Raw genomic sequence first — 12,077 nt, forward strand, 5'->3', positions numbered from 1 at the left:
ACCTGATATTCAATAATAGGCCAGTATCGGCCCTGATATCGGTCTAACCCTGGTATGCACTCATGGTTCTTTAAGACACTTAAAAGCATCAGCCAAGTGGCACATGTGATGTTAGACCCATTTTAACACACACACATCTCGTGTTGCTCTGAGGCTACGAGGGCGAGAGCCTGCTGAAGATCCTGCGGGACGTGGAGAACAGCAGCGAGGTGATGCTGGACCGCTGGAAGATCGACGTCACGCCCACAGACAAGGAGGAGCGCGGCGACCCGGTGCCTTACAGCATTGTGAACAACTACTTCTCTATCGGAGTGGTGAGTGGGACACCAGTCGGTTCTGACGGGACTCAGGGGTTTTTATTTAAAAATGTCATAAACACCAGCTATGTTTACATGCACAGAGAATTCTGTTCTCAACCCGGTTTCTCAAGTAATCTGGTTTTGGGTCGACACATGTAATCGTCATAACTAAAATCCTGAGAAACTTGGTTAAGATGCCTGGCTTACTTCCATATTAAATGGGTTACTGTGGCGTAGAGACATCTTACTCCTTTCGCTTTCATTTTTCGCTTTCTGTGCAGTTCAGACTCGCACAGCATTATGGGTACATTAAAATTACTATTACTAATACTACTGTTACCACTACTATTACTACTACTGTTATTGCTACTATACTATTAATGTTACTATTACTATTTCTAGTACCGTTACTATTGGGATTATCATTTCTTTCCCCTGTAGTAGAAGTAACCTATATGGTTTTAACACCATGCCGGTCCTGGATATGTTTTGGCACTGGTTTTCCATTGCAATTTTGAACATATGGGGCCCTGTCCATAAAGCACGTGCATATGTAACTATAGCAACAGCAGAACCATAGCAACCAGTGTCAACAACAACACACATGCTGGACCCACTGGTGTCTTTTCTTTTTTTCTTATTTTGCATGGGATTCTTTTCTTTTGAAATAATATTGCATCAAAGCACACAACAGTTAGCCAATGTAATATTGATTGGTCTATTCAGAGGAGTAACAACTGGAGCAAAGTACAGGAGCTGAGAAGGAACAGACTCGACTTTCCACTTTCATTCTGTTTCCACCAGCTGGGAATTTAAAAAACAGAGGTTGTAATTGATCGTCGACCATGTACGTTGCTTATGTGGCTTCCTTTGAAGGCAGGCTGCTAGCAGATACATAAGGGTGCTATAAGCTTTCTTTTACTGTACTATAACCATACTGAACCATGGACTAAATGCAATGGAAAAACATACTGAACTGTGGCACAGGTACAGTACGGCACACTGCTGCAGTGGAAACAGCACATTACTGCTCAGCCAAACAGGGTGGCTGGCAGCCGCACCTTTCATACCTTTCACACCAAAGTTGGACGGCAGTAATCTGTTAACTGGTTTATTCACGGCAACAAGGAGACTCAATCGCAGCGTATCAAAGGTGTAAACAGCTTAACCCGAACCGACCTTAAACAGAGTATGACCAATAGCCGTAGCCACTGATGTGTTCACTGACATACTAATGAAAATTAAATATCCTCTGTCAATAAATCTGAAGGGTTTTTTATTAAGTGTGAATAAAAAAAACACACTGCTTATTACAGTACTTGGAGTAACAGCATAATCTCTCATTCAGTTTATTTGTTTTGATCACAGTCTAGTTATGCCTTTATTGAGATGTGCTCGAGCCTCAGCCTCCTCTGATCGATGAACACGCCCTGTTGTGTATCTGCATGGTGTTAGGCCGCTCCGCACCCATCAGCACCTCCCTGTCCATCTCCACCCTAATGATGCTGATTTCACCTAGCTCATGTTAGCCATTACTGATAAATGTCAGCGGGAAATATGGTAATTGACATTTGCAGGTGGTGGAGGTGGGGGTGACTCCATATTGTGACATTCGTACGTATTGGAACAGGGAAATAAGTGATGCATGGCCTTACAAATGTTAGTCAAATAACAGCCGCAGCCTCGGCCCCTAATGACGATGCTAGAGGATATTAGAGGACAGGTCTTGTTAACATTGTGATAGAGGAGAAGAATGGCTGCTGTAATGTATGGGGCTGAACATATGGTGATGTGTATGGGGGGAAGTGGGTACAGTGTAAAATAAATATCAGCATCTCCACCCACCTCCCCCTCCAAAAAAGTTTGCATTGATTTCCCAGGCTAAATGTCAAAAAACACAAAAGACTGTGGGAGAAGTTACTCAATCTTTTGTTGCACACAGGCTCTTTAGTGTTTTATTTGAATTTTGTAAATTTGTTGCAGCTGCGCAAGAGTCAGAACTTTTGTCTGGCAGGATTGTCACGTCAAGTCAAGTCAACTTTATTTATATAGTGCACATAACACAAAACCAGTGTGTACCAAAGTGATTTACAAAGCATGAGGGTTACAAAACTGGGAAAAAGTAGGCAGAGTATGGATGGACCACTAACAGCAAAATTAAGATGTAGGGAAATAACAGCATGGTTAAAAGCACAAAATGAGAGCGGCAAAGCATAAAAGAACATTGAAAGGCCAGTGAATAAAAATTGGTTTCAAGATAAATGTATATCCACATAATTCCAAGGCACACTCTCTCCTTAGAAAATTAAAAAGCCTACATTTCTCTATATGAACTGCCCCACTTCTCACCTCTACATAGTGTTCAATCCAAAGCAGTGTTGTGTCTTTGTCATCACTGTAGGTTTTAAGACGAGTTTTAAAAATGTCTTCTGATTTGGCTGATCTGACGTCTTGGTGCAGCCACGGCAAAACCCATCAGTCTGAACCGGGACGTCTGGATCGCCAGCAACCCACGATTAGAGGATCTGAGGGGCCGAGCGGGACTGAGCAGGGACCAGAAGTTCAGAAATATAGGAGCAACACCTTTCAAAGCTTTGAAAACAAACAGTGGGATTTTGATTCTGTAATGGACAGGGAGGGAACAGGAAGATGCCAAAACAGGAGTTATATCGTCCCATTTTTTGGGGATCTATAGCAGTGTGGCAGGCTGGAGATGGGAGATACTGTAGATACCTGACTACACACAGAAACATAAAGGTGCCGAAAATGGTTCTTTGGAGTGATGCCGTAGAAGAACCATTTCTGGTTCCACAAAGAACCTTTCAGACCAAGCCTTGTTTCTGCTCTCCTTTGCTTAGACTCCTGCATTGTGTTTTTGCAATTGCACAATATATACTATGGAGGGGTTTGGCTATTTTCCACATTTATGCCATCATCCACCATCCAATAACTAAGAATTAAGAACCTTTTAATATCCCAAAGAACCATATATGGTTCTTAGAAGGTGTGAAGGTGTAAATGACTCTCTCTAGGTCGGAAAAGGACAGAAAGGCTGATTGACTGATTTTGAAAATAATTCCCAGCTGATAAAAGCTGGGTTTCAGGCTCAGCAGGCAAAGGTGCAAATGTTGCCAAATGTTGTGGGTTTGAGCCTAAAATAAGTTTGGAATTGTGGCTTAATGAGACCAGTGAATTCATCCCTGCTGAATCAAACACTATGAAGAAAAAAACAAACTTTGGCCTGGCTACTTCATGAAGTCATTATAACTCCATTGTCTTTGCTCTAACAATGGGATTAGTACCCAGCAGGCGTGATGATGACAAATGAAGTTGTTTGTGGGGGATTAAGAAGATTTTGAGCTCTCTATGGAATGGAGTGTGATATAATATTTTGTGACACATTTCGCATCAAATTTCTGCTTTCCGTTGAAAGAAAAAATTACAATGAAGATTATGCGACAAGTCAAGCTAATAATTACCTCAGAGATTATGCAGATGAAGAAAGATTGTTTCTGTAATGACATTGCCGAAATCAAAACATCAGCAGTAGCGGCCAACATGTCGCCCTGCATCGATAGATTGTCATCGTGAACGTGAATTTTGAAGTTGAATCCTTTTGAATTTGTGACAAAAAAAAAAGGAAGAAGAGGCAGTGAAACATACATTAGTCCAAACCTGCCGCTATTGGTCGCTCTGACACTTCTCAGACTCAAACCATTAGTGTCAGTGTCTGACGAACAAACTGAAGCATTCACGTTACGACTTCATTTTCCAAGTCATTTATATCCCCAAGCCCAGGTGATCCTTCCAAAAAAGAAAGACCATCATTTTTTTTGTAAACTCTTTCAGCCTAACCTCCTGCCTCAGCCAGTCACAGCCCAGTCGGATTGAGAATTAATGGCGCCATCCCTTTGGGAGGATGTGGAAGTGACGTGAAGTGTAATGATCTCAATCAGGGCCAGGGGTGAGAGACAGAACTAATCACTGAGCGCGCTCCACTACCATAATGCAGTCAGTCGCCCTAATGACCCTGGCGCTCCTGTCAAAGCCATTACTCTCCCCCCTAGTGAAAGGCACATCAAACCGCTGGGCCCACTCGTAATTGGACTAAACTTTGAGCTATGAGAGGACATTACACATGTCCTGTATTAATTTGGGTGCCAGATTTTTACAATGGTAATTATTTGAGGGCAGCTAGGGGGAGAGTGAGTGAGTGAGCCGGCGTCGGCCCACTGCCGCGAGGGGGTCAAGATGTGAATATGTCCTGAATGTATTGATGGTATGACCTAGGTATGTAGCTGTCCCATATTATTCAGTTTTCATGGTTTCGTTTTCAAATATACTATGGCTCGGGAGAAGAATAATGTTCTTCATGATGTTTTGCGAGTATATAGTTTAGTTAAAAGGATATTTATTGATTGAATTTGAAGACTAAGTCCTCACAATGTCTTGATTGGCCGATAACACCAGTTCCTCTGATTCAAATGAGGTAAACCTGCTGATTGGAGGCTTTCCAGTTCAAATGCTGCAAACTTGCTTGATTGGAGGGATTTTAGCAATTGTTTAGTGATGGGAGCCAATCAGCACCAAGTCCAGTTGTGATGCGTTGCATGGAGTGAGTCTGAAACTTCCTGTAGAAAAAGAGCAATTTTTTTGAAAAAGCAAAAACTTTAACCACTCAAACAAAATCAACTTTTAAAAACACTTTTTGATCACACACATATATGAACAGGAAAATTTGAAATCCTGAAATAGGGCTCCTTTAATACCGAATTAGGTCTATTTATTGTAACAGCTTTACTACTTCAAACATACAAACACTACATCAATGTGGGGTGACAAAGTGCTTTATTCATTCTTGGTTGCTTGAAATGGCTGTTTACTGTTGCAAAGCCATAACTCCACTTGTACAGATCTCAGATAATAGACCCAAACCAAAGGGGAGACAACCTCTCCTCGCTTTTGCTCTCTTGTTTTCAGCTATTGTCCTGTTTGTAAGAAAATCAAGTTACAATCTCTCAGATATATCCATCATCTCACCTTTCTGGCTCGCGTTGGAAGCGTGAGGCGAGTCTGCGGGGATCTTGAAGAATTCTTTTGGTCTTCTGCTTACAGCGTCTTGAAAAGACATCAAGAGAAGCTCCATTGATTTTTTTTTTGTTTTTTTTTGGCTTCTCCTAAATTTCTGTACAGAGAAGTAGCAGGGGGTCCTCCCTGTGGCTGCTGTTTCAATAGTGCCACTCAAGACGGAGTGGGTCAAAACAGATTGCTTCAGTGGAGGGGGGAGAGGAACAAACCCAAAAAGTTTACTGCAACTTTCTCTCACTCTTCCTTTAGGCCAGACAACTTTGCTGTGTTTGTCAGTGTTTGGTCTGTGTTTTTCACAAAGTTCTCACCTGCTGACATTGACGCTGAAGTGTAAATTAAGAGAGATTTTGGTGTTATTACACCCTAATAAGTTCATTTTACCAGGCTTCACAATCTGTCGATGAGGTAATATTCATGTAGTCATTGTGTTTTATGGCGTAATTTATCTCCTACACATTGTGTTTTAATTGTCTTATTTACAATAATTTTATTGTCTTGAAGATATACACTGGTTTTACAATCTTTCTCAAAGGGTGCTGTATAAATGAAGCTTGACTGATTGATTGATTGATTATACATTAGGGGGATTTCTGTTAAGTTCTAACATAGTATTATTTTGTACTTACAATTCATTTGTAAAGCCAATATTCAGGATAATACACCGGAAAAGCCCTTGTAAAGTGTTACTGAGATTTTTGCAATTAAAATGGACCAAAGTCCTATTAAAACTGAATTGAATGATAAGGGAAACTCCCATGAAATAAGCCAGTGTGGCCAGCTATGGTGAGCCGCATGTAAATAATAACTAATACTTAACACTTTTTTGTGATTCTGCGAAAAGGAATTCGAAAGGAATTAACTGTATTCTAGCAAAATACATCCCAAAGTTTTACCTAAAGATACTAAAAATACACTTTATATTAAGTTCAAGTTGAAGAAATACATAATCTTACCAGACTCAGATGGTGTTAACATACTGGAGAAGTGTCTCTGTCAGTCTCACCACAGTAGCAAATGTAACATGCGCTGTATGAGCTTAACACTCAGCTCTCCAATGTGGCTGCACCTTTTGCCCCAGGTCACAGCGAAAGAGAGAGAGACGGAGAAAAGAAGCAGGGGAGAGAGTGAGAGAAAGGTCGAGAGTCACAGAGAGAGAGAGAGAGAGAGAGGTGGAGGAAGGGAGAGAGAAAACAACTTGGTTGCCAGGGGTGTCGGCAGCATCCTGTAGGTTGGTTGGGAGCTGTGATTACTCGCGATGTGTGTTTAATTAATTAGCCTGTGTGGAGACGGCGTGCTGTTCATCAGGCTCTCTGTCAATACCCCTCTCTCCCTGGCTCTGGCTCTGGCTCTGGCTCTGGCTCTGGCTCTGGCTCTGGCTCGACCCCGCCGCCACCTTCCACCGGGCCAGGAGCTCTAACACACCGCTCGCATCGCTTTATAGAAATATGCAAAGGGATGCACGTTCTGCTTAGGTGCAACTGTAACGTTTGGGAAGTTGGCAGAGTTAGTTAACGAGGAGGAAGTTGTTGTTGGAGTTAGAGCTAAACTGAAGTTGAAGTTTATTAAAAATACATTGGAATTCTTAGTCTCAAGCCTCTCATCAACACAAAAACACGAAAAACAACACAATAAAAACAGAGACACTAAAAACAAACAATATACATGACAGTGTATACAGATGATGTGTAAAGTGCAGTGTTAATAAAGTGCAGTGGTGCTACTTTTTTAAAAACCGTACTGCATCGGGATAAAAACTCTCTCTGAACCTGGATCTGGCGCTCCCAGCCTTAGCATGTTTTTGATGGAAGCAAACTAGGCAACTTCACACATTGGTGGCTGCAAATGGCAGCATTTTAAAAGAAAAATGTAAACAAAAATTTTAACTTCATACCCAGAAATCATGTAACATGACATCAATAAACGGCACACAGCGCGCTCATGTTTACCAACGGGCCGGTCTGTGCTGCTTTATACCAAAGGAGACCAAAGAGACGGGAGAGGGAAGGATCTAACGTTGGTGAGTCCAGCTTTCTCTGGACTCACCTGGAAGTTTGCAAGTTTTGATTCATCACTTCCTGTGGAGAGAGTGTATGCACACACAACACCAGATTTTCACCTGGGCAAATAAGCTACAACTACAGCATCTCAGTTAGGGGGGATGGGACGCTCCTCTCTGTTGCAGCCCCATTTTGTGAATCAGGCTGATAAGAAAGGTGTATTTTTCCATAGAAATCTTGCCTCCTGAATATTGAAATGTTTGCAGTAAGTAAACCATTCATGTTTTGCTTCTGTGTTGCAGGACGCCTCCATCGCACATCGCTTCCACATCATGAGGGAGAAGCATCCTGAGAGGTTTAACAGCAGGTAGGAGTGGGTTTTTTCTACATTTCTACATGTTAAAAGCTAAACTTTTCAACATACCTGTGATGTGTTGTATTTTAATTGGCGATGTCATGTGATGATGACACATCGTCTCCTAATAATATCGCCTGTACTCATTATCATGTTTCACCCTGGCCGCAGCTCAAAGAACAACATTTTTCTAGTTTATTTCTTGCACATAGAACTCAGTTAATGAAATGGAGCACAGGGAATTTACTTAAATTATTTTTCTAATTCTCTCTCTGCTTCTAGCTCTTACCCTAACCCTAACCCTACATGTGGAAACCAGAATCTGCAAACTCCTATACATCTAACAGTCTTCATACTTTTTTAATGAAGTGTTTATATTGCAAACATGATACTTGTCAGGGATTTTCACAACATGCAAATCCACGTCACAAGGGCCAAATTTAATTGACGTAATTAATTAAGCTGCAGTGTCAGATGACTCCAACAGCTTTGCTCTCTTGTCCGTACCGGGCAGCAATAATACAGCAGCTTCCAACACAGTCTGATAGACCTTCAGCATGGGGAAACACATTTCTCTCACTTCTCATGCACAGAGCACGTATTTACATTTTTGAAACATGAATGTGCTCATTTCACAAAATTTGGGGAGACCAGACTGACCTCTTTTGAATCTAAAAATTTGCATCATTTGGGCTGAAATGGACACTGTTTTTGGTCCAAGAATACAAAGTTTGAAAGGCACTGATTTTTAGAGGAACTTTAAACTTTTTCATTTCTTGTGGAGAAGTGTGGTGTATAGGTGTGTGCAAGGGTGGAAGTAAATAATTACATTCACTCACATTACTGTAATTGAGCTTTTTTATGTACTTGTACTGTTTGAGTATTTTTGAAAGTCAGTAATGTTAGTTTTACTTAAATACGTTTTTACTGAAGTATTGTACTTCCCTACATTTTAAACAAACTCATTTTTCTCTGTAAGAAACAGGAAGTCAGCTTTACTTTGTTTGTGCACATTATTTTGTCATTTCCAATTTTTCCAATCAAAATAATCTAGTTTGTCCTCTCGTCCTTTTAGAATCACATGGAAAAGATCACTGCTAACGTTCTCTTTTCTAAAAAGTAACTCAGTAACCTTTACTCTGAGGACATTTTAAATGAGCTACTTTTTACTTTTACTTAAGTAGATTTTTACACCAGTACTTTTACTTTTACTTCAGTAAAATATCAGCAAAGTAACAGTACTTATTAAACTCAAGTATAGGACATCCTAGTACTCTTTCCACCACTGGGCGTGTGTCCTAAGAATAGGGCTAAATAATCATCAGGATCCTCGTCTGACATGAATATTCTCTTTGTGAATAATTTTAACACCAAAGACCATGATGGAAATACTGTAAGTCTTCATTTTGAGAAGTTTTCCTATGTGTTGCAAAAAAAAAAAGTCCAATAAACTAAACCAAAACAAACCTGCAAAGCATCTAAAGAAGCTCGGCATCACCTCTACATGATAATACAACAGACTGTGTAGCTGCTTTGGAGATCAGCGTGACTAATGGACAGGCTTCATATTTAGCATTTGTGATTGCCTTGAGGAGATGTGTTCACCTTTGGAGATGAACAAATGTGGCATCTATGTTTCCATCAATATTTAACGTCTCCAATACGTCTCCACTAGCGCCAGGGAGTAATTGCAGGCATAATTGAATTTGCTTGGCTAGTTTGACATCGTGGCTCAGTCAGACTGATGACACACAGCCTCCTAATAATCCCATTTGTACTCATTATCATATTTTACCCCGGTCTTAGTACAACATTTAGCCAACTATTTTTCTACAGCTCGCTCCTCGCACATGTAGATACGCCAGCGGAGCGGTCCAAAGGGAAGGGAAGGGAGTTTCAAATAAACAGAGGCCTGTCACATGGTTAGCAGTGGTTGCGAGGGATGAGCCGCCATGTTGGAGGAGTGAACGAAAGGAGAAACTGTAACGTTATCAAGTCTTCATCCCCTAATAAAACAAAGAAAATGTTTCAAATTGTACTGTAAAAGAGGAGAAAATATCATATTGTGAAAGTGTTACTATTTCCTTTTGTTGTTACTCCTCCAACATGGCGGCTTGTCCCTCGTAGCCATGGTAACCACTATTGCAAAGGACTGTTTTCAACACAGTTTGTTACACTGGAATTAACTCAGAAATTGAGTTCAGTACCCTGTATGATACATAGGTTAAAAATACATATTTAGTGTTCATGTTGACTCATTCATTTCTTCAGTCGAATGTTATTCCCCCTCACAGATCCACACACAGGACACACAGACTGCATCTCTGTTGTTTTACACCATTTTAAGCCTTTGTGAAAAATGATTGAGATATTTTAAGAATATTATTCCGTCTGTTATTTGAATTCAATGAATAATTCACAAGGGGGAATGGGTTTAGGATCTCTCTATTACACACTATCCTTGCCAATTCAATAATGCATGATTATAGTTTTTCAAGGTAGCATAGATTTTGTTGGATTTGTCCAAGGGGCTCATGTCCATTGTAAGTATATTGCAACTTATCATGGAGTCATTTTCCTCCAACTGGAAGCTCTTTCTCAGGAACTTGAATGACAGTGAGTGTGTCTTGAGGATAGATTGGATTTCACTATTGTCTGAAGTATTTTTTTTTTCAGGAATAAATGAAACAAACGCTGATTTTCTCAGTGATGGGCGGCCATTTATTTTTGAAAATATGTTTTTAACAGGTTTCAAGCATCATGAAACTCAGTCAAGACATAAATACAATGGAAAATTTCAGTCCAAGTAAGAAAAATAATAATACTGCAGGTTTTCCACACTGGTAGTAACAAAAGCTCTTGAGATTAAATAGACTTATAGCATGAGGAACTAGAGCAAGTTCACAGTACATCAATCAAACACACAACTGAATGTTATAGATAATAATAAGAAGAAAAATAAGAATAGAAGAATAGTGATAATATTTTACAGCAATTTAACAGTTAGTTAAATTTACAAAGTACTGTAAAATAAAAGAATTGCAATATTATAGCAGTGACACCAAACAACTGTCTTGTGTTATAGCTTTACGATAACTGCTCAAGCTTCCCAGTTCTTCCATTACTTAGTAGTGACTCCTTGGAATGTAACAAATGAAGTATTTTTTCAGTTACACCACATTTTAAGTGTTTTACCTGCATATTATCTGAGCATACTCCTACCTTTACTTGAGCATGTTTTATTTGTTGGTAGCAGAAAGAGGTTTGTCATTTACAGTAAAACGCAGTTATTCTGGACACATCCCATAATTAATATTAGCTTTGTTCATAAGATCAAAAAGGAACCATCTCCATCACATTGGGTTGATAATAACCCATCAAATTATTTGCACGCACTCTTATCAGGTCATTTTATCAATGTTGATACAAGGACAAAATCAAAGTGATTTTTGTTCAAATGTAATGTGTTCGAGGACTTTTTGAGTAGTTTTCTAGTTAATTTCCAGACATGTGATCTATCTCAAACTTGAGTATCATTTAACTGAGTAAACAGAATTTGAGTAGAAATATTTGAATACTACTTACTTTCCACCCTTTAAGTGTGCTACCTGACTTTCTCATTTTTCTTTACACACTCTGCCTGAAGTGTCGGTTTTTAATATCTCCTGATGGATATGAAGTGACTTGTTTTTAGAAATATAAATTAGCAAATCTCTTTTTGGTACTGTTTAGTATGCATGTAAAACAGCATTTAGACTACTGGAAAGAAAGACAGTGAAGAATAAGTATAACGTTGTTGAGAGACAAAAATCATTTATCTCCAGAAAGCATGTTTTTAAGAATGCTTGTTTTCAAACTGACACCCATGTATTTTTGAAATTGCGTTTGGACTGGTTTCATGGCCCAAGGGTCTTAAAACCCACTGAACACATAAATAACCATGCAAGTTTTCAATACATGTAAGAAAAGATGCTTATGCTTAGAGAAGCAACCACCACACACACCAAAACCATACATTTTGCCACTGGTTTGACCTTAAAGAAGATGTAAATATTTAATCAGCTTTAATTACCAACCAAATAACGATGTTGCTTTTCTTAATTATGAAATGAGGAGATTTTGTTGATGAAATGCAGGGGTCATGCACTCTCTCTCTCTCTCTCTCTCTCTTTCTCTCTCTCTCCCCCTCTCTCTCTCTCTATCCATCTTCTGTATTTGCACCTTGGGGTGATTACCAGGGTGAAGGTGTGAAGATTTGACACTCGGCAGATAGATTCATTTACTGCCACTGCCGGACCTGGAGGTGATAATGAGGTCGAGGATTAAAAGCAGACAATC

At 39.7% G+C, this 12,077-nt stretch overlaps 1 protein-coding gene across 3 annotated transcripts in view; it reads left to right on the forward strand.

Moving 5' to 3' along the window:
- The window catches only part of dgkb (diacylglycerol kinase, beta), a 60,854-nt gene that overhangs the window by 27,409 nt on the left and 21,368 nt on the right, over window positions 1–12,077 (forward strand). For all 3 annotated transcript variants that reach the window (XM_078287120.1, XM_078287121.1, XM_071924388.2), the window contains 2 exons: window positions 154–314; window positions 7,687–7,751. In XM_078287120.1, coding sequence (XP_078143246.1) covers window positions 154–314; window positions 7,687–7,751 — 226 coding nt within the window. The remainder of the gene's footprint in view (window positions 1–153; window positions 315–7,686; window positions 7,752–12,077) is intronic.

The sequence above is a fragment of the Centroberyx gerrardi genome, chromosome 12 (assembly GCF_048128805.1).
Source record: "Centroberyx gerrardi isolate f3 chromosome 12, fCenGer3.hap1.cur.20231027, whole genome shotgun sequence".
NCBI classification, from domain to species: Eukaryota; Metazoa; Chordata; class Actinopteri; order Beryciformes; family Berycidae; genus Centroberyx; species Centroberyx gerrardi.